We start from the raw sequence: 25,890 nt of genomic DNA, 5'->3' as shown, positions 1-25,890 counted from the left end.
AACTGACACCACAGTGCAGTGAATAAATACATAATTCCCCAGTTAGACAAATATTGTGATGTAAAGTTAGATGATTGAATTGCAATGTATCAATTATCGCAGAATCGCGATATTATTGTTATCGTGGGAAACATGGGAGGCTATCATAAATCCTATGTGAGTTACTCTGTGACTCCCTGATCCACAGGTCACTGTAAGTTTTACAGTAAGTTTCTAACATTAGACCAAAAAGCAAAGTCCAGAAATTGTGTGTTTAATGTTGGAGACAATTCCCCAGCCTTTGGTGTCTTTTGGTAGCTTTTAGGGGTTTGAACAGTACTTGGCTGTCCCACATCCTTGTGTGACATTTTGTGTATTTGTGTTTTGTAATTTAGTGTATTAAGAAGCTTCCCATTATACTCCAACACACACAGACACCATCATGCTCACCTGAAAATACCTGGTAGGCCTTGTTGTCATCGACGAGTTTTGCCACGTAGGACACGACACGCTATCTCAACTATATACACACACGAACTTATTTATTTTTGACTCTCCACGAGGCAGAAATGACTGTAAAGGGCTGATCTTTGACTCCTCTCCGCGAGTGTGGGTGGAGTGAGGGCGGTGTTAAAGGAGGTTTGGTCCCCGTGGCTTTCCGTAGATCACGGCCTGGGCGTCGGCAGTTCACTCACTGCTGCTGGCACAGCTGCGTAGGAAACAAACACCAAACACTTCACACTGAGAGCTCGGAGGTGTCTCTTACATAAACAAAAAGCTTAATATAAATCATAAAAAAAATGCATTCAGTCACTCTGGACAGCAGTGGTTCGCCCAAGAAACGGACGTTATCTCGGGGAGTTAGCGAGGACGAGTCCCTCCGCAGCCTTATAAAAGAGGTGAGAGGAGAAATCACAGCGTCATTAGTCAGTGGGTGTTTGGGGCTAAAGCTAAAGCTAACGTTACGTTTGTGTTACCTTTAATAATCGGATTTTTAAACGGCTAACGCCAGAAAATGTTGTCAGTTTGAAGTTCCGCCATTTTGTCGATTGTTTAAGACTGAACGACGGCTCAAATCAGCTGGTTTCATCAGGCGTGTAGCTTCAGTTCATGTACTTCCCTGTTTGCAGCTAGCTTGTTGTGTTTGTGCTCTGACTGTGTGATGCTAGGCTCTCCACCTGAGCTGTGGTTTTGTCTCCCCATCAGAGCGAGGCTTCATCCCGGCGTCCGGCACGAAGCGACAGCCGAGCAGGGACCCTGAAAAGGAGGACTGACAGTCAGGTAGGAGCCAGGGGTGGACAGAAAAATAGAAACCTCTGTACAGCTAGCTAATCAAAATGTCAAAAGTCTCTCATTTCATTAGTATTGTATTGTTTTGAGGTACGTACTTCCATTTTATGCCACTTTATTCTCCTATTCCACTATATTTCAGAGAAAATATTGTTCCTTAGACTTTACTTACATTTAACTGACTTGCATAAAAAGAGAAGTGATGAGTTTATACAATACAGTGCACTATAACAAATAAAAAGCAGGGATTCCCAATCATCTGGGCCTGTGACTGCTTGCATTGTTATGAGATTTTCATGGTACGATAACCATATCATAATATTTCACAGTTTAAAAGGTTTTGAAACTCAGAATTGTAATATTTACAACGTTAATGAGTTAATAATACAAACTCAGAAATATTTATTTTTTCCATAAGTGAATAAACAAGCTGTTCTCAGAGGTAAACAAAGTCCCCAGAACACTATTTGGAGCTAGAAAGGTGGCAGGGTCCGCCAAATATAAACAAAGTTAATCTCTCCTTTTGAGATCAGTTTTTTTATTCAATTCAGTCTTGAAAACATAGAGAGTTTGTTTATGTAGTTTATTTAGGCATAAACAGTCAGTCAATGAAGATCTTTCTCTTCTGATCAAAGTTTCTTCCCCATAATGACATAGTGTGCCTTTAACAGTATCATGATAGACATACTGCATTATTCTTTATTATTATCAATTTAAATGACCTTTAAAGGAAAGAAAACAGAAGACTTTTTTTGGTTGAGTTCCACCAAGCACTCATTTCAGTCAGATCGTTTTGTTTGAATAACTGTTCGAGGCCAAAGAGATCAAATTATCATATGATTCACAAATGTGTGTAGCAGAGCTTTGTTGTTTCTTCTTTTTTCCCTCAATAATCATTTCACGCCCCTCAAATTTATCTTATAGCCCTTTGGAGGGACCCATAGGTCGGGAACCACTGGTCTAAACTTGCTAACAGCTTCACTTGTCCAGCTAAAACAGTAAAATGCTGTAGTCATAGGGCTGCACAATGAATCAAAATATAATCAAAAATCGCAATATGGCTGAGTCTAATATCCAAATCGTTAGAAGCTGTAGTTTTTTGATAAATGTAATATGTCTGACCAAACAGCATCATAATGCAGAGAGGCCCTGGCCTACAAATCTTGTTCTCCAGATGTAAGATAACTTGTTTGTTTGGTACAGTTACACACAATCTGCAATTGTGTGTAACTGTATGCAAAACTTATAATTCCCATTAATCATGACGCATATCACAATCACAATATCTGTCAGAAAAATCACAATATGGATTATTTAAAATGTGCATTCCTAGTCAACATTTGGTTATTTTTCACTCATTTTACGTCTTACAATGCTGATCATACACTCTGATAATACTTATGTACTTTAACTTGGGTACAATTTTAATGAGGAACATTAACTTGTTATGTAGTATTTTTAGATTATTGTATTGTCAAAGATGATGCACAGATTCGTACCTGCCTGGTGTCCCATATCACAAAGACTGTTTTTAAAGGTGAATTTACACAAAATCCAAACTAACATTCTGTCAACTTGTGGGGACAAAGTGTGTGCCTTTCAGGATGTTGGATCAAAAGCTTGAAAATGGATTTCCTATCCTATCCTTGTGTATTTTTGATGTAATGCTACCTCTCTATATGGCACTCTTCTTTGTTTTCTTTTTTGTTTTCTCAGTTGACCACTAGTGAGTGATGTACTGATGTAAAAAAATACTGTGGAAGGTCAGAAAGGCTGATGAAAAGAAAGCTTCGTAACCTTGTGTTGCACCAATTCATTTTCTATGACCTCAGAATGTCAGCGATACAGCCACTGCTCATACTTAATCACAACTGTGTTTTGAGAGCTGTTATCAAACTTGGTGCCTCCATGGTACAGTATTTAGACAAGGTCACACATTTTGATAGCTGCAATTTCAGTGTACCTACGTCTGTGACGCATCAGATTCTGTCACGCCAGAAGATTAACTACATGAAACTAAAATAAAAACAGATATCAACTAGGTGAGGTGTTGTGTCAACTATAAAGTCCAGTTTCTGCTACTTCAGTTATCAAACTCTTGGTCAACTTTTTTTAATGGTTCACTTTGCCTGTATTGTACTAAGTAAGTTAATCTTATATTTATTCGATAATATACTTTAATGGCCTTTTAGAACATGTTTTCATCTTAATTTAAGTATTCTTTACAAATAAACTTTTTTTTTTCTCTTCACCAGACTGACCAGGACCTCTTCATGGGACTCCCAGAGATGGTGAGTATTTATTACTGTTTTAATAATTATGACTATTATTACTACTGAAAGTCTTGTTCACAGTCCTGTCAGTCGATCACTGCAGTGATATATTCCTTTACATATGGAGGGATTGTCATGCTTCCAGATGAATCCTCCCACTGATGCCTCTGAGAGCTTACTAAACACGTGCCCACCCACTGACTGGCATGCGCTCCTCTGAAGTTGCCCACGCTGATTTGTATCTGTGTTTATGGTGTAGCTGGAGCTGCAGGCCAGCTATGACGAGGTGGTGCAGGAGCTGCGTGGGCTGGAGGTCGAACGAGAGGCTCTGTTGTTCCAGGTGGACGTCCTGCAGGACACGCTGGAGGGTGTAGAGGAGCTGCTGGCGGAGGCCCAGAGGGAAGCTGGACAGGCTAGTTTGGTACGTCAAAGCCTCATAAACACTTTACATCAGCCACATATGGACTAACGAGAGTTTTGTTTTAATAAATTATTTCAGTAACAAGCTGTTAGTCCTCTCATTATGCCAACGTTTTTCTGCATTTGTAGGAGTTGGAACGAGAGAGGCAGGACAAGAGGAAACTGGAGAGCATGGTGTGCTCTCTGATGCAAGAGGTGGAGGGATTAAAAGAGGTAATGTGACAACTGGAATGAGAACATTACATAATGTGAGCGAGTCACCAGGATTTTGAATTAATGTAAAAAAAAAAAAGTACAGTCTTATGGAACATGTTATGTAACGGTAATGTCATCCCTCCTTATTGAGTGTGAATAATAGACATGTTGCATGTTTTATTTTTCTTATCTTTACCTCTCTCTTCAAACTTATACTAATAAGTAACTATCACTAGATGTGGCAGTACGTCTTCTACTGTAAAATTACTTTCACTTCCTTGTGGTGTATTCCTAGTCTGTTGACTGGGAAAAGTCATACAGAGAGGCCGCAAGGATTTGAAGTTTATAAGCATTTTAATACCTTGTGCAGGGCAATGAATCAATATGAGACTATATCATCTTAGATTTTGGATAATGTTAGACGGTGATATGGCATCAGTGTTGTCTTGTCCTGGTTTTAAAGGCTGTATTACAGTAAAGTGATGTAATTTTCTGAACTTATCAGAATGTTAAAAATCAGATATCCAATACATAAAAAATGCATTAATGTCGCTCAGATTCAACTGGTATTAATCTAAATCTAACATGTTAGATGCATAAAAAAATGTGGTTGCTCAAAGTTGATGATTGAAATTTCAAACATTTGGGCCACCAAAGTTAATCAGATCTTGTTCTGTCAATCCACAATCATCAGTCCAAGAAAGAAAAGTTCAGGTCGAAACTTGAAACCATTTTTTTGAAAATGTTAAAAAAATAACTCGAGCTGACGTACAAAGTCATTAAATAAATAATTAAATAACAGTGTCGTGAAATCAGTGATGTTTAATATTCAACGTTATGTATTTCAGTTTGCTTATAAAATTAAATTTTCAATGTATTTTTTTTGCCTCCATATTGGTATTAATTAAATTGGCATTAAATTGGCAGATTAAGAGAATTTAACCAAAATAACTTTAAAATGTTTCTAGATTTTGTTTGATCTAAAAGAAAATTTAATTTCCTTATGGACAATTACGTTTCTCTTTCCAGGAAAGGAACAACAAACCAGTGAACACACATGGAAGTGTGGACGACGTTACAATTCAGAAACACGAAATGAAAAATGCCACACGCAGAGAAGAACAAGACTTGTCGACGTGTGAAAGCAGAAGCACAGCGTCAGAGAAAGTGGGACAGAGTGAAGAGGAAGAAGGAAGCATCCTGACGAAGCTGCGGAAGATGGTCAGTAAGCCCCTGAGCCCAGTGCCCTCTCTTGCACTGGACAACCCACTCTCTGAAGACGGGGTCCTGCGGAGGCCTTATGAAAACTGTGTAGAGGACGGACGAGATCCTTCTCCGGACAGGAACGACTCAGACAGCATAAGTGCCTACGAGGATGCATCAGCTGAGACTCCAGAGCAGGACAGGCTGTTTGCAGGTGACGCAGACAGTTTGGAGCTGCCGCATGATTCGGAGAATAAAGAGAAAAGTTCAGCTAACAACGGCCAGGTCACCGACGGCGAGAGCCAGGATCCCAAAAACCCAGATGGTTGCGTTGTGTCTTAACTAATCGGTTTTATCGACATGTGGGGAAAAGGTCAAAGATAATTATTGATCATTTGGTTAATTGAATAGCTTTTTGATTTGCAGTTTACACGCATCTGATGTTTACGTTCTTAGCAAACTTTGACAACAAAACAATCAGAGTTATAGTTAGAGGTCCAACAAGTAGTCGACTGATAGAAAATTTTTTGTTTTATACATTTTCAAGCAAAAATGCCAAAAGATAGCTTCTCAGATGTGAGGATTTTAGACTGCTGTTGTGACACAATTAATACCTTGACGATGTCACTTTGGGCTCTAGGAAATTGTGATAATGATTGTTCACTATTATTTAACTTTTTATAAGTAAATGATTACTTGAGATAATTGTCAGCAGCTTTATTGATAATGAAATGGCTAGTTGCAGCTCTAGTTGTAATACACTGTAGTAGAGTTGTTAGTTTCAGTTTTAAATTCACAACAAAGGAACTCAGGATCCAGGCGGTTTACTCGCTGGAATTCCACTAATGACTACTTAATATTGATTGCCAATCATTTCTTTTTAATATCTTAAATTGTTTGTTTTTTTAAATACGTGGTTTGGACATGGAACATACTCCATGCTGCTTTGAATGCTTACCTCTTTGGTAATCTTTTAAGAAGTCAGGATTTACCTGTAGACAAAACAGGGTGGCTCTGAAAGTATTCAGATTACTGATGTTTTGGCTACACACGTTAGAAAGTCAGAGTTTAGAGAGGTGGGCTGAAGATTTCAGACATTCAACACTGTACAACAGAACATGTTTGACTTCAGTCTTCAGAGGATTCGATCAGATAATCGATGGCAGTTAAGGTTATAAGATACAGATTTTTTAAATAAGGGAAAATGCCAACTATTTACTGCCTTGCTGACCTGCAAATGAACATTTATCTTTTTTAATCTTTCATATCGGCCCTTTATCCTGTTTTATTTTGAATTTAGGGAAACGGATTCAGCTGCATTTGCACTTTTTAAAAGTTCTTGTATTGTGGCATAAATTTGTCAGATTACATTAGAAACAACATTCCCTTTACAACCAAACACGGAGAGAAACAATCAGCTGACCTGCTGCAGGCTGTCTTCTCTCCGCCCGCATGGTGATGCTGTATGTTTGCACATTTGCAGTGAAACTCGCTGAAATTAGTGTCTTCGGATGTCTCTGATTGCTGTATACAGTTTGTATTTAATCGCAATTTTTAATGTTTATTTTTTACAATGTGACTTTCTTTTTTTATGCTTCAGGCAAGAATAGACCCTTTCACCTCATTTAAGATAGTTTGCATGAGCACATAAGAATGTATATTGATTTCCAAACTGCACATGAACTGATCTCTTTCATTAGTACTTTTGCACGCAGTACTTTTAAACACATATATTAAACAATACTTTAATCAAAGTTATTTACTGAGGAAATTTGTTTTCAAGGGACTTTTAATTGTAGGGGGTCGTTCCATGTTTTAAAGGTGGAGTTTTAAGCTAAGTCAACTATTTCAGTTTTGAGGGAACATATCATGTGACACTAACATTTTCTCAAAATGAAAATAAGTGTTGACAACTGGTCCTGTCACACAGAAAAAACTAAAATGGACCAATTTTAAAACATTAATTAGTTATTTCCTATTTAAGGGTTTAAGGCAGCATATTAATGTTTGTTTTGACTTATTTGTCTTTTACTTTTATCACACAGTCCTGTTTCAACATCATGCTGGCTCACATGCAAATACTTGGTTATTTGCTCTGCTGTCTGCTATTGATGCACACGCAGTTCATATGACATGCTTTCTCCTCCACAAAATGAGCTGATGGGAGTGCTCTTACTGTAGTACTGCTACTGTAGTATTGTTACTGTAGTACTGCTACTGTTGTGCTGTTACTGTTTCTCCTGCTGTGTGGTGGTACTTTGGTCAGTTCAGGTCATTTATACATGGCACAATCAGTTGTTTATGTTGTTGTCATCAACATTTCGTTATATTTTCCTGTCGGCTCAAAGGGTTTGGTTTGTTGTAACGAACCAGTAAAAGTTATGACAATCTTTGACATCAAAAGTTTTAACTGATTAAACATCAAATTTGAGTGCACATCAGTGACTTACTGAGCAATTGAATTGTTTTTCTGTTTCATTTTCACACAGCAATGCAAAAAATATGTTCTTACTGTAATCGAGTGCGTTTTATGGGTCTTAGACTTTTTGACTTGTCCTGAGCTTTGTATTAAATGTTCAGATGTAACAGTAAATTACATGAATTTATACCTGTAACTTAAAATACATTCCAGACATATCAAAATAAAAGGAGTGAATATTGCTTGTTTCTTGATTAGTCGTTTGTTCTGACTTACAGTATATTACAAAAACTAATGACTGCCATATTCAAAAAATCACCTCAGACACAATTTTATTTTAGCATCACATTTAAAACTAAATGTCTGTACTTAAGTGTTGCTGGTGCCTTCAGTGTGTCTACACTGCAGTTGGCAAGGTGAGTCAATGAACTTTTAAATTGGCTCAAAGTTTTCATTTAATAACTTGAGAAGTGTTTTGGCCTGACAGGTTACATTATTTGTCCAGCAGATGGCGATGTTGACCTCTAAAATGTGCTGAATGTGATTAAGTACATGTATTTTACCTATTTCAAAGTAGTTTTTAAATTATGGTCATTTGTTTTGATTTATTTGTATCTTATTTGATTTTGTACTCACATTCATTTCATGTCATCCATGTGATGTCTCAGTATAAATAAGATGTGTTACTATTTCAGTCGAGAGTAGGAGACATGCCTTAAAAATCACACAACCCAAAACAGGAATGCACTTTATAATCTTCTTCATACACAGTTTAAATATTGGTATCATAAGTGTCAACTGTACAAAATTAACACAGACTAAAAGTGAAGTGTTACAGTGTTTTGAAACAAATGTATCGATCACAATAAAAACCAGGTAACCAGATGAAAAGATGATCTTAAAGGTTTTAAAAGGTCTAAGAAGACGATTGAGCTGAAGAGAAAAGTCAATTATTGTAGGAAACAAAGAAAATCCTTCTTGTTTTTTTAAAAGTAAGAGCTTATTTCAAGTACAGAAAAATCTGATCAAAACATCCCCTTTTTTTTCTTCAACGTCAGTTGTTTCCACTGCGGCAGGCTCGCAAAGTCGTCTTTGGTGATCCCAAATACGTCGTTAAAGTCAGAGTCGGAGAGGTGTTTCTGAAAACAAGTGAAAACATATGAAGACCTCACATGAGAAAAAATTGAGAAAAATTATTATAAAGTTTTATTTTATGGTTTGGTAGTTCCAGGTCCCAGGTTTATGAAATACATAATTATTCTAGGGTAAATGGAGACAGCAGGTCAGCTTACCATACAAAGAAGTGACATTTTTCTCACAATCCAACATATCCACATAATCCACAGTCATAAATTACACAATGGGCTAACTAATGTGGCATTTGAGGGCATTTGCGTTCTATTTTTAATTGTCTGTCATCACATATTAAAGATGTAAAACTTCCACATAAAGCTTCAGTTTTAATATGAGTGTGTGCTCTATAAGGTGTGTAATGTATCACTTTCTGATAATAGTGGTGTGAGTTTCGCTCTATAAAATACACAGCAGTTGTTTGGCTTTATAAAATAACTTACCTGTCAATCAAGGTTTTGTTTTAGCCATGACTATTGGGATTATACAGAAGTTATTATTAGATTAATAAATTAGATTTTAGCAGATTTAGACTATTAGAAGATAAGACTGTTTGAGGGGCAACATGCGCAAGGTTTGCTAAATGTGTACTATTGGGAACTCTATCACAACATGATAGGCACACACACACACTGGTTACCTCTTTCTCAGTTGGCTCAACACCTTCAGGCAGCTCGCTGGCGAGCTTGTTGACCAGATCATCAAGTGGAAAACACTGATAGCTTTTCACACTTTCAACACAGTTCTGCTCCTAAAAAGTCACATCAAGATTCAGGTCAAGATTATAATTCTGTGTGTCTTAATCAATGTGTAATCAATCAGTACTGCTGTGGTTTTGAACACACATTTTAAATGTTTGGCACGATGATGGTAGATAAGATTAATGCAAGTACTTGACTCCTGTCCCTGACTTTTTGTCATAACTTGTACATTATAGGCTTCTTGTCATGATCCAGGATGTTGAGCATGTAATTGTAATGTCACCCCTCCTGTCTTGCCCCTCATTTCCTGTCACCTTTACATGTCCACTACCAAGAAAAAGACAAACATACGGAAAACTCTTCATGGTTTAATACACGAGGTAAGAGTGGAGGTTTGTGGTCCTAAAGTAGCCCTGAAATCCTTACTTAGAAACTTAATCCCAAATGTAGCACACGCATTGTTAAATGCTAACATTTTGGTAACCATTGTATCAGATAAATATTAATTTCTGCTGCGTAAACAGATAGAAAAAGGATTTTTTAAAACGATTTTACATACAGGTGTAAAAGTAACAGGTGACGCTAAGTCTCCCAACTCCTTCTTCAACTCCTCGTAGCTCTTTCCTCCCTTGAAGAAAAAATGTTTGTCAGCATTTATTTATTTTTCGCATCGATATAAATGTTGATGCTCTAATTGAAAAACAAAACACTCACACTCCATTTGGAGGGGTCCCAGGCTGTGAACCACCCAGTGAAGGTAGGTGGCTCAAATCCCTGCTTGATCAAGACAGTGGGGGTGTCTGGGTCTCTGTCACCTGGGTGGGTGTGCAGGTACTCGTGGCTCGTGACCATGGCTTCTTTGCGCTCCACCTCATTGGCCTCTTTACCGATCCAGAGAAACACCTGAGAGAAACAACAAGAAAAGGCAGATTGGGATTGAACTGATTTAAGATTTAGGCAACGTGGCAGTTTCTCAGCTTTGTTTGGTCATGCTGACTAAAACATTTCATCAAGCGTAACTTCATACCTGGTCCCACGTGTCCAGCAGCATGACATCATCCTCACTGAGGTCATCCTGTGTGAACTGAGTCACTTCGGTCACAATGAAACGACCTGTCTTATTGGAGCATTCAAACAGGCGTGGCTGGTGGTCTGAAACCGTCTGCTGTAACCTGCAGTCAACAGGTGTGTTACCTTCGCTGTGACACTCATTACGCTCATTTGCAAATATTGGTATTATATTTGTGTCATCACCTCTTGTCACTGGCATAGGGAGCTTTCCCTCCAAGCATATCCCAGAATTCAACAGACTCTTGACCCTCAGCCACAATCTCCTCAGAGTCTTTCTTGCCAATCACAGAGACGACCTCCTTCGCCATGGCTCTCTCATCTCCACTCGACCCCTGGGGACATAAAGTCAGTGACAACCTTTTAAAATTTGAACTACACTTTAGGGATAATTTGACATTATGATTTAATTTGAGGAAATGCAATCTGGAGCAAGAGTGTAAAGACATGTATTACACTCATAAGTACCACAAGTATTACAAGTATAAGTACCACAAGTAATGCATTAGAAAGTATCTTTACTCGTGCTGTAGTTCAGTGAATTATCAGTATCTGATCTGACCACCATTGTCTTTACCTTTCCACACCACAGGTAAATCCCTGCTTGGCTCTTTAGTAAAAACACATCATTGGAGTTGAGAGAAGAGGCCAGGACTGGAACCTCAATGGCTTTAGTGTTGAATGGGTCGGAACCACGGACCTGGAACAACCTTATCGGTGGTTCTGGGTCAGAAGACCCTTTTCTAGATGTACCGCCCTGACAGAAGGAAGAGACATATTCTGTATTGCAATAAAAACAAAAGTACAACTGCCAGAAATAAAATAAGCGGAGAATTACATCCATTTGATAATAAGGTTGAAAAAAATCTAATGAGCAGAATGTTTCCCAAAAAGTATATGAATCGAGTCAGCAATCGTACCTCATAGATGACCATTTTACCCTTGAAAATGGCCATAAAGTGTCTCGGTTCTTTGCCCATTGTTACTCTCACTTGAACCGGCTCACCACCGTACTTCTGATCCAAGTCCACAGCCTGAAACGCTGAGGCTGCCAGTTCATCCTGTGTCGCATGACGCCCCTGGAATAATAAGTGGTAAAGTAGTTTCATTTAATCCGTTAATACAGTTAAAATCAGAATAGTGAGGTGTAAACATTTTTGTAAACAACGTACTACTCACCTGCCACATGTAGAGCAGGTAACACTTCTTGCTGTTAACAAAGTAAGTGTAGAGGATCAGGTAGCAGTCTCCCCCGTAGAAGTATCCGTAACACTCAGGGTCCACAGGGACAAGCTCCAGATTCTCAATTCTCCACACCTGGGCATATTTAAAAGGTAAATTAAACACACAGTATGTAATTTCTGCTGCGAAGGATATCTTAAATAACAAAACACAGCATTTGATGGTGCTGTGAAGTAGCGTGGGATCAAGGGAGTAATTGTCTTTCTTGTTAAAAAAACATCATTGCCCATAAAAATCTGTCTTTGAGTGAGCAATACAAACATGGTATAATGTTTGTACTGCTCACTCAAAGACAGATTTTGACAGATAATGTATAATAAACAATGGTATACAACAGTGGCGAGCAAGCTAGAACTAGCTTGCTACTTTTGTGTGTTAATATATCTTTAAGACTGAACCACAGTGGCATTAGCATGTAACAAAAATACAGTTAGCATGTCGAAAGGTATTTTGGATGTTTGACATACAGCATGTTAGCATGCTAAGATTAGCATGTCTCAGCTAACATGGTATCGTATTCATATTTTACACTTTAGCGTCACATTCTTACATTTAGCATGTTAGCATGCTGCAGTATTCAGCTTTTTAAAGTCAATTCAGATTAAAACGCAGTTACCTCCACTTGACCTGTGCCATCGTCCACCATTCGCTCCTGTGCAGCGACCTCTGGCATCATGTGCATCAGAGAGGCATCAAACTTTTCCTGAGTGATATGAGCTAAAGCAGAATATAGTCACAAAACAAAACCATTAATTGACAACCAAGTGAGGGTTTTTTTTAATAACAAAAATATGTACTTTGTTGTGAGCATACCGACCTACTTTCCCTCTTGTGTGCACTTTGCCCAGACCTTGAGTCTGATCCTTTACCGTCCACCTCTGGAACAGCTGCTTGAAGAGAGCTGACTCTGCCCCGTCATTCACCGTCTCTACATTTGTAGTGATTGGGTAGTTTTTTGCTTTGATAAACTCCTACGACGGCCAGTCAGAAAAAACACAGGAAATTCACCAAGTTGCCAGTTTAATACAACAATCCTGCAATAATACCTATCTGTAAGGAGTAAATACGGAGTGTAAATACAGCACGCAAGAGCAATCGAACACAAGCTAAGGTTACATGTGGAGGTCTGATGTAGAGGTACTCACCAAAGCTCTGGCCATAGCAGCCTGTCGTTCAGCTTTGTTTGCTTTCTTTCCCTTCCACACAAAGATCTTCATCCCTCCCTGATCCAGGAAGTAGCAGTCCTAAATAGATTATTACATTAATATACATGACTAAATCATTTCCTGTCATCAGTAAATAAACTATTTTACTGAGTCCAAACAGCAGTGACAAGAGTTTGAGGCTTTAAGCAGTACAAAACTAGAAAATATTCTAGATAGATGACTCGTTCAAGTTTTATGGTGACATTGGCATCCATCAATGACGTGGCCACGATAAAAATTGTATCGAACACTCACATCATGGTTGAGGAGATCCTGAATCAGTGGTCTGGTGGCAACTTCTGTGACCCTCATCTGACCACCATCATCTGACACACTGGGAAAAGAAGGCACCAACAAGTAAGACTAAACATACAACACTCAAACTGGACATGAATGAATCCTCATCACTGTTAGTGGCTCACTGGTAAAGTGTGAGATTTGACTTCTGTTGCTGGTCAGCAGTTTCATCTGGAGGTCCATCGGTCAGCCCGGAGGTCCTTTCACCGAGAATCCCGTTCAGGATCTCCATGTTGTGAGGAGAGTCACTCTCTGCTTCGCCCTCGACCACCCTGATCTCTGCCCGACCTCCTCTCTCTCTGTCTCGGATGTCTTTGGCCAACAACATGCCCTGAGAGTCAGAGAAAAAAAATAATCCTGAAGTCTCAGACTCCAAAATATAAATTACTACCAGATGTGAAAGAAAACTAATCCATTTAAAAGTGAGATGTTATCAATATTGTGCAATCTCACTGCTGCTCACTCTACTATAATAAACTCGTCACAAGCACATTTTTGCAAAGATATATGTGCAGTTTTTACTTATTTAATACATTTGTATACATTAACACATAAGCTTCTTGTCAGATCTCAGCAAAGCAGCAGATATTTAAGTCGAACTTGGACTTTATATAGCCTTTTTCCAGTCTACCGACCACTCAAAGCGCTTTACAACACTTGTCACATTCCCCCATTCACACTCATATTCTTACACTGATGGTAAAGACTGACCACTCTGGGGATCGAACCACCGACTGTCCGATTTGTGGTTGATTGACATTAACTGATTTTACACACAAAGTTTTTTTGTTCTAGTTTTTTTTTCTACAGTTTTGATTGTTGCATCATGTTAATTTGGTTTTAGCTTCAGACTCAGATTGCTTCAAATTTATGGCAGAAAGTTTGTGTTACAAATTATGATGTGGATTGCGTTTATAAATGTAGGAACCAGTCGTATCTTTCGGTCCACATATCCCGGCTTCTGTTTTTAATCTGTGTCTTTCCTCCCAATTGTTTATTGCTGGAGAACCCATTTCCTGCAGCTCTTTATGACAGACTGAGAGCAGGAGAGATTGAGGGACACAGCGATGGTCGCTAAATTTGTGCTGTTATAGGCTGGGTGCTACACACCACCACTCAAAGGGTGATGCCCCAAAACAAGGCAGAATACTAAGAACATGCAGAGGGGCAGGGTCTCTGTAGATACAGCCACAACCACACATTTCTAGTGATTTGTAAGTGATGATCGTAAGGGATTAATACTGTTTGATCTAATCATTGATTTTCTTCACCACTAAATGGTGGCTAATGTTGTTCAGTCCTCACTTTATTGCTGTTATATAGTTTTGGACTGTGCCTGACGGGATAATGAATCATTCAGAGCCTCCAGGCTTTTTGCAGGAAGAAGGAAATGAGCTTCGACTGTCCACGCCCACAACTTTCCATCAAGGTTTAAAGATGATATTTAGATCTGGTGAGGGCAGGACGAGAGGGTTCAAACTTAGTGTCAGACTTTTTTTACAGTCTGCACTTCAAACGTATATCATGTACATTGGAGGAGGAAGATTAGATATGACAACATATCAGGGTCTTTTGTTGCAAATATATTCACTGATAAGCTGATTATCTATCATCCTGCTTCATGTCCTGTTGATAAGATTGAAAACATGTGGAGTGACTGAGATGAACACAGACTGACTCACTAAGAAATAAAAAGTGTATGTTTATCTGTTTCCCCATTAATTCTGCAATATACACAAGCGCCCACATGACTCTTACTTTAAGCTTTTCCTGTCTGTTACACTTGGGTCCATTCCACTGAACGATGGTCTTGCCGATGTCCAACAAAAACACATCTCCGAGGTTGAAGCTCTTCCAGCTCATCTCCACCTGAAACAAATTCAAACATAAAGCACTCTTTCTACGTGACTTCCTCTCCTCCGAAATGTTACATAACCACTGGGAAGTGTGGCTCACCTCCTTTGCAATCACTCTTTTCCTCCCTTTGACATGAAGCAGTCTCTTCACATCATAGGTGTTGGTTTCAGTGTGCCTCATGCCCGATGCAACGCCACCTTTTTTATAGCTAAACAAGACAGGGTGATGATTGTTATGGTTTCCTTTAAGTGTCTATAAATGATGGCCTGCTGTGACAACTTTTTCACTCACATTATTCCCTGTTTGAAGTATCCTCTAAAGGAATCAGACTCGTGGTTCTGAACCTCACGGTGCTGGACCGGAGTGGAGCCCAAAAACTCGTCGAGCTGGATGGTGTAAACAGCAGCTGCACCCTGTTCATCCTGACTGGACTCTGAGCCGATCCAGTAGTGGATATCATAGCTCACAGAGCTGCTCACCTTATGAGTCTGGAGTCATGCAGGAGTGGACAAAACAGTGGACAGACGACATACTGAACACATTTTGTTCCTGCTTCATTAGCACGTATCCAAAGAGCAAAGTCTATAAATACAACAGTGTTTTTTAATAAACAAACAAGCAGCTGCGGCATCCAAAACCACAATGTATTCATTAGCCACCTTCTCAGACTTACAGACAGAAGTACGTAGCAGTCACCCTCATAAAAGTTTCCATAAGACTTCTCTGGGACTTGTACCAGCTCCATTTTCTGTGCACAGAGAGAACAAGGTGGCCATTTTACTTTAAATCCACCAAATAAATCTACAGTTCAGGTCTGATACCCACAGCTCTTTTTACATCATCGCAGCTGTTTAAGTCATTTCCTTGAGGAACAGACTTTTTTTCTTTTAACCATGAATCCAAACAGCTGATTTGTGGAAACTTCAGTCCACAGGCACTATTGTAGCAACAACTGTGAAATCAAAGTACCTCGATTCTCCAGATTATAATCCCAGGGCTGTTCGTCACTGCTCTGAATGTGTACTCCATGTTGCTCGGATGATTCAGAGACACTTTTGTTGCTCGGGTTTCTTTTTCTGGATGAGGAAATCATTCTGAATTATCTCAAAAGCAAAACTCCAGCATCATTCATTTTTTGAGCATTAACTACATTTTCCATCTGTTCAGATCTGCACACAAAAGTCGAGATTGTTTTAAAAACTTTTCATCTTTAGTCTCTTTTCTCTTGATGAATTGCACAAAATAAGATTGAAAAAGAAATCCAACATGATCAAATCTCATCAGACAGAACATACCTGGTATTCTTGTTTGAAGACTTTCCTGTAAGCCTCTATGATCATCCAACATCTGATTTTCTCTCTGATAACGAGGCCCTGAATCCTCTTCCCCTCAGAGCCCCTAAAAGATTTGCCTGTGTTTGCATGTTTCAGGACCTGTCACAGAGCTCTGCCCAATCACTGAGGAAGACACAAACTCCTGTAGGCAAATGTGCTGAAAAAAGGATTGACTCATATTCAAATGCACACACGCACACATGTACACACACATTGTGTATGCACATGTACATTCATTTTCCACCCCACCTGGCCCTGTACCACCATATCGCACCTTATATGGACAGCTGGGGTAGACTTGATGAATAACAACACAATGATAACAGTATCTATGAGGTTTCACAAGAATGTCATATCATAACACATTCATTATTATAGTCACTGATAACCATAAAGATAAATATTCTTGTTTATCAATATTATTATTAAGATTATCATTAGTAATAGTATTACCTGTACTGGTAGCCGTAGTGATCAAGCAATTGTTTTCAGTATTATTATATACCTTATGTGTCCACTGGGCATGCTATGAATATAAAAATGAGCACAGATGAGTTTGCTTGAGGACATGTAGGAGACAAAACAACGACGAGCAAAAAAAAGGGTTGATCCATTCTGGCCGAGCTTCTGCTTGAGTGTCTGGACACTGCTCCCAAATGACATGCATTTGTTTTAAAGAGGAACAAGTTACACATTAAAGTTTGTCACAAGGTATTGGGATTGATTCTGCTGCAGAAGAGGAGTACTCTTACATCACATACATTCTCCTGTTACTGGGAGATGGATGATACCACAGAATTTGGCTGATGTGTCATCATGTACTCATGTATGGAGAGGTGAATGCAGAGACTGCCAAATACATTTACATAATCTCGGAGTTATTTGCTATTCAACTGGACTTTCTTTGTCAGTTATGTTAACCACATGCAAGTAAAGCACAAGATCATTTTTCATGGTAAATAACAAATGTTTGTTGTGTGAATACTGTGAACTAACAAATGAATCCTTGCTAGTTCATCCTCCCACCCCTATACCTGCTTAACAGAAACAGAAACATTTTCATACACAGCACATAAACAGGTACTGGTTTGTTACATATTAACATGTCTACCTTTTTAAACACGTAATTTAATAATCATCTCATCCTGTTTTTACATCTAAATATATCGGTTGTTATGGCGACTTGTATGCCCTGTATGATTCAGTGTTTTGTTTTTTTTCATTTGCTAACTCGCCTTTTTATTTTTTATTTTACCAAAATAAAAGCTTAATGAATAATAAAAAAGACTCGTATTCAAATGAACACATCCTTACACAAACAAAACTGAGCCAGTGATGGTTCATAGTGAGATAAAGAAAAGTCATAAACCTGCCTCGCACTAACATGAATTACAGTGACCGTATTGTAAAAAATAAACAGAGGAGCTTCAGTTGAAACAGCATTAGTGTAATTCATGTGTATCATGATGACATTTACAAATGAGTTACAACGCAGTACAATAGATAACTGTTTGTACTTCCTGGGCTTAGTGATCACACAGTTAAATCAATAACTTTTAATGTGCAGAGAATTTTGTAAAAGTACATATAAAATATAATAAATAAATATACTTCTCATAAATAATGAGCAGAAGTGCCCTCTAGGGTGCCATTCCAGTGGATAAAAATGTGATGCAGTGTCATATAGGCTGCCCTCCATGCTTGAAAAGGGGTTTGAACTGTTTGTCAATAAATGCATCTCAACTTTACGCCTAATTGTCTGCATAACACAGCGAGCTGGTCTTTTATATCCCTTTAGGAATGTGTCTTGGCATGAAGACAGTTCAGTTCATATGCCATCTTTCACAGTTCCTGGTTTGAGTGCAATAGTTAGTGTTTATTACAAGGATAAGAGCTGCCATGCTGTCTGTGGTGATCATGCCAGTGGACTGCATAGATAGACACTGCAGTGATGCTAAAAATATATATATTAAAATGCAAATTAATTGCATTGTAGTTTGGAATGAAAATAATGCTGTTTTGTTGTGTAAAACTGATTTACCACATCAGATGCACCGGGTGCAATTTACATAAAATCATACAAGAGAGAGCATGAATGAAAGACAGACTGCAGTTTTTACAGCAAACAGCCTAAAATACTTCATATCTGTTCTCCACAAATGTGTTGCTACTGGAAATTATGTCAAGTTGTTCAAAACAGCCAAAATTAAATGACTCATTAACCTGTAAAAGTCAAACGGACTGGAAGAGTATGCTGTTAATTACAGCCTGCTGCTTGGCTCAGAGTGAATCATGGAACTAATTCAATAAATGCTGTAAAAATACATTGAAAAAGAGGTGTGTGGTGATGTCATTCCTGACTTTTGTATACTGAGGTGCTCTTATAATGATACAACAATTTATAATAGTAAATCACCACTAGCCAAACTAACTACTGTTTTTGCTAAGCTAGAGACATAAGCCCATTATTACAAGTGCTCCTGTGCAGAGAGGCAGCTGGAAAACACTGCAGACAGACACTGCTGTGACCTCACCAAAAAATATTCAGCTAATGAATGCTCCAAAACTAATAAATGAAGGTTGAAAAGAAATGTGAATATTAATAGATTTTTCCTAGTCAACAACACTATCCATTACATTTTGGGTTTACATGAGTGCTCACAGGGTTTTAAATCAGATAGATCCCCTGGGTTATTCTGTGCTGTTGTAGTTTGGTGTAACGGCGTTATTGCCAATGATAGGACCAGGATTAACTGCTTTATCTTAAAGGCTGCTTCTCTGATTGGTTTGCCTCGAGATTTATTACAGTATTTATTAGAAAGGTTATGGAGGAAAACAATACTTGAGTTTGAAATGTATCTCGTGTTTAGTGGTCGTAGTATAAAAAGTGTACAAACTGACATTTACTTAGTAAACGAAAAGTAAAAGTTGTTAAAACTATTTTTGCTCGTACAACTTCAATTCAGTAGTCTACTTTACTTGGTAATTCTGACATAGTTGGTTTCCTGACTTTTTAAAGTCAACTATTAACATTGACAGTGTATTGAGTGACTGCTTTAAGATTGCTAATACGCTCCAAAGAAGTGCACAGAACATAAAGAACATAAAGAAGGTCATCTTTTGCCCACAATGAGGCACATCAGGCCAACTTTTACCTATCAAAATGAAGATACCTGTTTGGATTAGAGCTCAGGAAGACGTCTAAGAAATTCATCTCTTAGTATAGTTCATATTGTGTTCCTCAGAAGTTTGTTACAGAGTTTAAAACATAGGTTATTTTTTTAAGTTGGTTCAAATCCCCAGTCTATGGTCTTCTCCGTAATCCAGGAGTACAGTGCCTCACTGACTCCTGACTCTCACTCGCATTATGTTTCCTCCTACGTAGCTTGTGGTCCTGCACCACATTAACGTTAATGTGGAGCAGGACCACATTATAAAACACTGCCTACCACATCAAAGCCATACATACATTTAACCATCAGACCATACATTTTGGGTTTTTTTCAGTTTGTCAGCAGGTAAAAGCTAAAGTAAAGATAAAAACCACTGTCTGTGTTACAGACGGTATCCTTCCATCTACACCAGATGTTGTTGGCTCCTCCCAGACAGCTCAGTAAAACATTCCAGCCCACCTCTGGGAATCTGCTGGCTCCTCCACACTCTCTCACCAAGCTCCAGTCAAAGTTTTACAGGAGCTGAAAAAGACTGAGCCGACACAAAATGAGAGGACTTGTTGTCTTGGTTACTTTGGCCTGCTTTGCCAGCGCTCAGCACCAAGCACTGATTGACTACTTGGAGCGGAGGCTGCTCGCTATTGAGGTAAGACTCACTTTACCTTCCTGCCGAGCCCTGTGCTCCAGCAGAGTCCCTCTGAGAGGAAACTTCCAGGGAAGAGGGCAAAGGCAATGGAATGCAGATGTGGGCAAATCCTGGGGAAAATGCTGGAAAATGCAGCTCTCTGAAATGTATAAGGATCATTAGCTTCTTGTCTGGGTTAGGAGACTGGGAAAAAATGTAGTTTAAATGGGTGATTAGTCGAGATATAAAAATGACGTCAGAAATGACATGATTCATTTAAAAACTGCAGCTTGTACAAGTGGAAAATTCTTAAATTCTTAAATGACTGGAAATCTGGTTTGTTTTAAAGGAGTTGTGCAATATTGGCATCCAAAAATTAGGTTTATCACTATAATCAAGACTAAACTTACTTAACGCATCTTATTGTATTATTTGTATAAAGATTAAATATAAAACATGTTTGATTTTAAAGAGCTTAATAAACAAACCTCAGTTCCTAGGATGCTTTGTAATTAATGTAATGTCAGACTTTTACTCCACTTTTTTCTCCATCACCTGTGGAGAAAATCACTTTTCATTTCTCTCCTCAACGGTGGGGTCAAAGGTCAGCTGCCACAGAGCGAGCTGGCAGGACTTAGTGTTTTGCTAAAGGACATTTGAGCAGGGTGGTTACTTGCCACGTGTGGGCTGAACCTGGTTGTTTTCAGGATGAGTTTCCTACTTATTATGTCCTTCCGTCCCCGTCTATTTACTGAGCCTGAAAAGAACATAAAATTATGGCTTTTTTAGGGATTTCGAGAACTGCATTTAAAGTTCCTGTAAAACAAATATGTATTGCTCATATTACTAAAGTACAAACAGGTAAGATGGAGTGTGAACCTTGTATAAAGATTCACACATAACTAATCCTTTGTCACCTTCTCTTAAAACAGGACCGGATCTCTTTGTGGCATGAACAGACCACCCGTTATGCCTCAGAGCTGCGGGAGCTGAAGCAACAGATGGTTTCCCAGCTGGAGAACCTGGATAAAGAGAAAGAGTTACTGAGGACGAATCTGGATGGCGTGGGGACACGGGTGGACCGGGTCGAGCGTGAGCTGGACTACCTGGAGACTCAGAACGGAGCTCAGCCGTGTGTGGACGTGGACGACAAGCTGATCGAGCAGCAGGTGACGCTGGTGAAGGAGAAGCAGAAGTATTCAAAACTATCAGGTGAGATAATGATGTGCTTAAACTGCACGTGGACAGTTAGATGAGCTGTTTATCAGAATAAAGACTGTATTTTATCGAGGATGAACATGAAAATACTTATAATAAATGTTTTCTTACTCTGATCAAGAACTAAAACACAAAGTAATCCATTGAGAAAGTTGAAGAGATTTGTTCACTCAAAAGGGTGTTAACATATAGTTTTGTAATTGGCACCAAATCCCAAGAAAAGACAAAAAACAACAATACCTTAGTCATCCTTTTTAATTCTTGTAACTTCCCACCCTGTGACAGTTGGCTCCAAGCCTGTTGGTTCCCACAAAAGACAAAAATATTTTAAAAAAACACTGGGTTGCAAAGTTATTACCCCAAACAGCTTGACACTGTTGCTTTAAACAGATGTATCTCAAACAGGAGTGGACTGTGCATGGGTTGGGGACTATTTTCAATGGCGGATTGATACACATTTGGTGGGCTAGTGAAGGAGATGAGGACTTGGGACTTGGACTCAAGTCACTGTTTAGATAAAAAATGCAACTTGACTTGACAGAAATAAATGACTTTAGACTTGACTTGGGCTTGGAAGTTAAAGACTGCTATGTTTTGTCTGTGTTCATTTTATGTTTGAGGATTTGATTTATTTCCATGGATGGTTAATTCAAATAGTGAGGGGGAACAAGAAATCAAGAGATATTCTGCAAACATGCAGAAGGATGGACAGAATGTAACAAGTTTGATGTTGTTGTCTGGCTGTCTTTGGCTGACTTGACGTAGGACTTGACCTTAACTAAGGACTCGACTTGACTTGACACAACCTGTGACTTGACTCACCCAAGAAAAATGGACTTGAGACTTGGACCAAATAACTTGAGCCACATGTCTGGCTAGTGGGTATTTTGAGCAGTGTATGTGGGATTAATTTACCACAGGAAGTTAATCCATGTGTAACATGTGGTGACTACAGAGCAACCACATGTTCATCACCACGACAGAACAGCCAGCTCAACAGTGCAACTCATTGATGTGCTTTTGAGCCTTGTGGAGCTATTCCTCTAAAAACAGTTTTGATATATTGAAATGATTGTTAACATGTTGGAGAGGTGTCACCCACCATGTGAATCCCATGTATCTCTCTCGATTTCAGACTGCAGCGATATGATCTCCAGCATAAAAGCCATGAAGATCTTGAAGCGAGTTGGAGGGCCAAAGGGCATGTGGACCAAAGACACCAGCAGAGGCTCTGGGAAGGTCTACATTTTTAACGGGACGGATGACGACACCATCCATGAGTTTGCCTCTGTGCAGGACTTCACTCGCTCACTGGGGATGTCTCTGTCCAAGGATCTGAAGCTGCCGTCTGCCTGGAGGGGAACGGGACATGTTGTCTACAGAAATCACGCGTATTATATAAACCAGGCTGAGGAGATAAAGGTGGTTAAATATGACATGAGGAACAGCTCTGAGACAGACAGCACAGTGTTTCCACTGCAGGACCATGTCCCAGTGTTCGGCCTGACCCCAGAGACACTGATGGACCTGGCAGTGGATGAAGAAGGCCTGTGGGCCATTTACGCCACACGGCAGAACGAGAGGCACATCTCTGTGGCTAAAATGGACGCCAACTCGCTGGACATCGAGCAGATGTGGGACACAAACTGTCCGAGAGAGAACGCAGAGGCGGCTTTCATCATCTGTGGCACTTTGTACGTGGTGTACAACACCAAGCAGCCTGGTCGCTCTCGCATCCAGTGTGTGTTTGACGTCAACGGTATGGTGACCAATGAAGACGCACCACTGATTTACTTTCCAAAGCGTTACGGAGCCCACTCCAGTCTGAAGTACAACCCGCAGGAGCAGCTGCTGTACGCCTGGGATGATGGCTACCAGATCCTGTACAAGCTGATCATGAAAAAAAAAATGGAAATTTAAGTTAAATACACTGCACTTTCCTCCCAAATCTCCCACAAATGAACCCAAACCACCTAAAAGAAAAAGTTTGAGTACTTGATGTCACTGCTAACCATTTTTAATGCTGTAGAATCTTCTTCTTTAATGTGTATTACTGATCAGGCTCGTCTCCCAACCCAATAGGTGGAATAAATGCTGTAATGTTGTTGCCATGTAAATTTCTGCAAACCACAGATATGTTGAAACTTTACGTTTCTTTGGGTTAATTGTTTAATGTTATGTTGTGACGATGCTGTGCTTATGGTTTGGATAGATTTCGGCACAAAAAAACACTTAGCTGATAGCTGGTAGCTCAGTTGGTAGAGAATGTGCCCCATGGGAAAAGGCCATGTCCTCGATGCAGCAGGCCCAGTCTGACATCATCTCTCTAAGCTGTCCTGTGTAATAAAGCCAAAAAAGGAACTATAGTTAGTTAGTTAGGAAAAGATCGCGTTTTGGGTTAAAACACCTGTTTTCTATGCACCACAAACACAGCTGGAATTCAACCTGATGTCTCATCAGAAATATCCAGTGGTTTCATGATCACAAATGTTAAGACACTGTCTCGAACAGTGGTCTCCCGCAGGCCAGCCACGTTGCCTATCACACCACCATACCCTCTCCTCCTGACATGAAAGTCAGCTCGCATGTAGGTAATCTGAATGGGATACAACAACTATTGAAGAAATAATGTAATGACACGTCTGAAACGTAAAAATTTAATGTATCTCGTGGGTGCAGACACGTGCAGTTGGTATAATGGCCTTAAAGTCTGAATCTTCATCAACCTAATAAAGTTGCAAACGTACTGGATTGTAGAACTGTATCTGTATACTTTCACACACTAGACATATTTCCAAATTCTGAGAGGTGTCATGTGATTTCTCATCGCCCCCAAACATTTATTTCTAATCTAAGTTCATTTCTAATCTAATTAACAATAATTTCTGTGTCTACTTGCGCGTCAGCTTACTGTACTTACCTGAGATCTTCTGTGCCAATGTCTGTTTAGGTTTCTAAAGCTCCAAGGTGAGATTACGTCAAAAACTCGAAGTTTTACCAAGTATATTTGTCTAATATCTGGTCAAAATATCTCATTACAGCTAATAGGAGATACAATCACAATCATGAGATATAGTGATAGAGATAGAGATAGAAGAAACACCTTCTATTCATTGTTTTCCTTTTACTTATTTTTGAAGCATTTGTTTCTTTTTTTCATGCTACAAATACAGGACACATCATACTTTTGAATTAGAGTACGTTTTACGGCACCGATCACTTTCCCTGCACTTACCAGATCTGTCCGTCTTTTGGATAAATGTTGGTTGGCATAAATCTTTGTAGCATTGCATGAAAACAAGTGTTTGCTCAGTTTGATTAGTACTTTGACCCCTCTGGTCAGGTTTGAGAACCATTGCTTTATGGGAATGGTAACAGTGTGTGTAGCCTCTATTATAATTCAGGCCTCAGTGTTGCTGAACTTCTTGATACACGTATAACATTTATTATATTTTATAAAAGACAATTAATGATTATGAGCATTGAAAAGGACGTTTGCTGCTTGAGTAAATTATCTTTATAATGTCTAGTGTACAGATTGATTAATAAACAAATGTGATGTTGTCACTAATAATGCTATCACAACAATGTCGTCACTATGGCAGCCAACCTCAAAGCAGCAAGAAATGTAACTGGGATATTAGGAAACGTGCCATAATCAGCTAGCTGGCTAGCACTGTTATATTCCTCTTTTTATCCATTATGTGTACTTTTTCAGGTTGAGCACGTACATATGTGTGGATTAAATGAAATCACCCAAATTGACACCACTATTTGATTTATGCCTCTCACATAAAGCTGTTGTTTAATAATTTATATCTGAATATAATCTATTTCTTACAGTTTGCTTATAATACGCTCATTTTCCGACAGCCATCTATTCCTGTTTCTGCCTCTAATTATTGTTGACTATGAAAATAAACTACACATGTTACCACGAGGAGTCTGGCAGTTTTCTGTGCACAGTTATGACAGTCACCGAGTGAAGGCCTCTGGATTTACACATCTGGTGCCCCCCAGTGGTTGCATCAAGGAGACACACTGTGGCAGTGTATGCCATTTTCTGTCTCTGTTTATCATTACTATTGAATGTAATATGCAGTATGGTCTAAAGGGCTGTAGTCAGTGCAACCTGCTTACAGGTGTCATGAATGATGGCTTGTTGTTTAAGATGAGGTGACACACACAAAGAAGATGCTCACACATTCCTTATATTATTCTGTACATGTTATTTGTGTTGTGTTTAATGAACACAGTGAA

The 25,890-nt window shown here is 39.0% G+C and overlaps 3 protein-coding genes across 3 annotated transcripts; 2 read left to right on the top strand and 1 right to left on the bottom strand.

Moving 5' to 3' along the window:
* The first annotated feature begins 484 nt into the window (after positions 1–484).
* LOC311255427 (uncharacterized protein) lies at positions 485–8,021 on the top strand. Its single transcript, XM_084349896.1, has 6 exons — positions 485–878; positions 1,186–1,260; positions 3,525–3,560; positions 3,802–3,963; positions 4,092–4,175; positions 5,187–8,021. The coding sequence occupies exons 1-6, from the start codon at positions 780–782 to the stop codon at positions 5,700–5,702; spliced, it is 972 nt and encodes a 323-aa protein (XP_084206022.1). The 5' UTR covers positions 485–779; the 3' UTR covers positions 5,703–8,021.
* A 283-nt stretch (positions 8,022–8,304) lies between these two features.
* Positions 8,305–16,318, bottom strand: avil (advillin). Its single transcript, XM_084348211.1, has 19 exons — positions 16,250–16,318; positions 15,954–16,028; positions 15,572–15,768; positions 15,380–15,488; positions 15,182–15,292; positions 13,549–13,754; positions 13,382–13,460; positions 13,067–13,165; positions 12,739–12,892; positions 12,538–12,638; positions 11,859–11,996; positions 11,600–11,758; positions 11,257–11,436; positions 10,866–11,014; positions 10,639–10,783; positions 10,326–10,514; positions 10,171–10,239; positions 9,551–9,661; positions 8,305–8,918 (listed from the first exon to the last, which is right to left on the bottom strand). Exons 1-19 carry the CDS (start codon positions 16,307–16,309, stop codon positions 8,805–8,807), a joined length of 2,445 nt encoding a protein of 814 aa, XP_084204337.1. The 5' UTR covers positions 16,310–16,318; the 3' UTR covers positions 8,305–8,804.
* A 3,557-nt stretch (positions 16,319–19,875) lies between these two features.
* On the top strand, positions 19,876–24,376 carry olfml3b (olfactomedin-like 3b). Its single transcript, XM_084348207.1, has 3 exons — positions 19,876–20,433; positions 21,345–21,624; positions 22,766–24,376. Exons 1-3 carry the CDS (start codon positions 20,335–20,337, stop codon positions 23,548–23,550), a joined length of 1,164 nt encoding a protein of 387 aa, XP_084204333.1. The 5' UTR covers positions 19,876–20,334; the 3' UTR covers positions 23,551–24,376.
* Positions 24,377–25,890: the final 1,514 nt, after the last annotated feature.

Source organism: Pagrus pagrus, assembly GCF_965226575.1.
Source record: "Pagrus pagrus genome assembly, chromosome: 3".
Classification (NCBI taxonomy): domain Eukaryota; kingdom Metazoa; phylum Chordata; class Actinopteri; order Spariformes; family Sparidae; genus Pagrus; species Pagrus pagrus.
Note: the sequence above shows the minus strand (reverse complement) of the source record. Positions and strands in the feature narration are given on the sequence as shown.

Excerpts from the sequence above, each read along its gene's own strand:
- olfml3b (XM_084348207.1), top strand. The coding sequence starts at position 20,335 with ATGAGAGGACTTGTTGTCTTGGTTACTTTGGCCTGCTTTGCCAGCGCT. Across the intron at positions 20,434-21,344 it reads GGAGGCTGCTCGCTATTGAG|GACCGGATCTCTTTGTGGCA; the intron begins GTAAGACTCACT and ends CTCTTAAAACAG. Across the intron at positions 21,625-22,765 it reads GAAGTATTCAAAACTATCAG|ACTGCAGCGATATGATCTCC; the intron begins GTGAGATAATGA and ends TCTCGATTTCAG.
- LOC311255427 (XM_084349896.1), top strand. The coding sequence starts at position 780 with ATGCATTCAGTCACTCTGGACAGCAGTGGTTCGCCCAAGAAACGGACG. Across the intron at positions 3,964-4,091 it reads AAGCTGGACAGGCTAGTTTG|GAGTTGGAACGAGAGAGGCA; the intron begins GTACGTCAAAGC and ends CTGCATTTGTAG. Across the intron at positions 4,176-5,186 it reads AGGTGGAGGGATTAAAAGAG|GAAAGGAACAACAAACCAGT; the intron begins GTAATGTGACAA and ends TTCTCTTTCCAG.
- avil (XM_084348211.1), bottom strand. The coding sequence starts at position 16,309 with ATGGAGTACACATTCAGAGCAGTGACGAACAGCCCTGGGATTATAATC. Across the intron at positions 13,166-13,381 it reads AGGATCTCCTCAACCATGAT|GACTGCTACTTCCTGGATCA; the intron begins GTGAGTGTTCGA and ends TAATCTATTTAG. Across the intron at positions 9,662-10,170 it reads CACCTGTTACTTTTACACCT|GAGCAGAACTGTGTTGAAAG; the intron begins GTATGTAAAATC and ends GTGACTTTTTAG.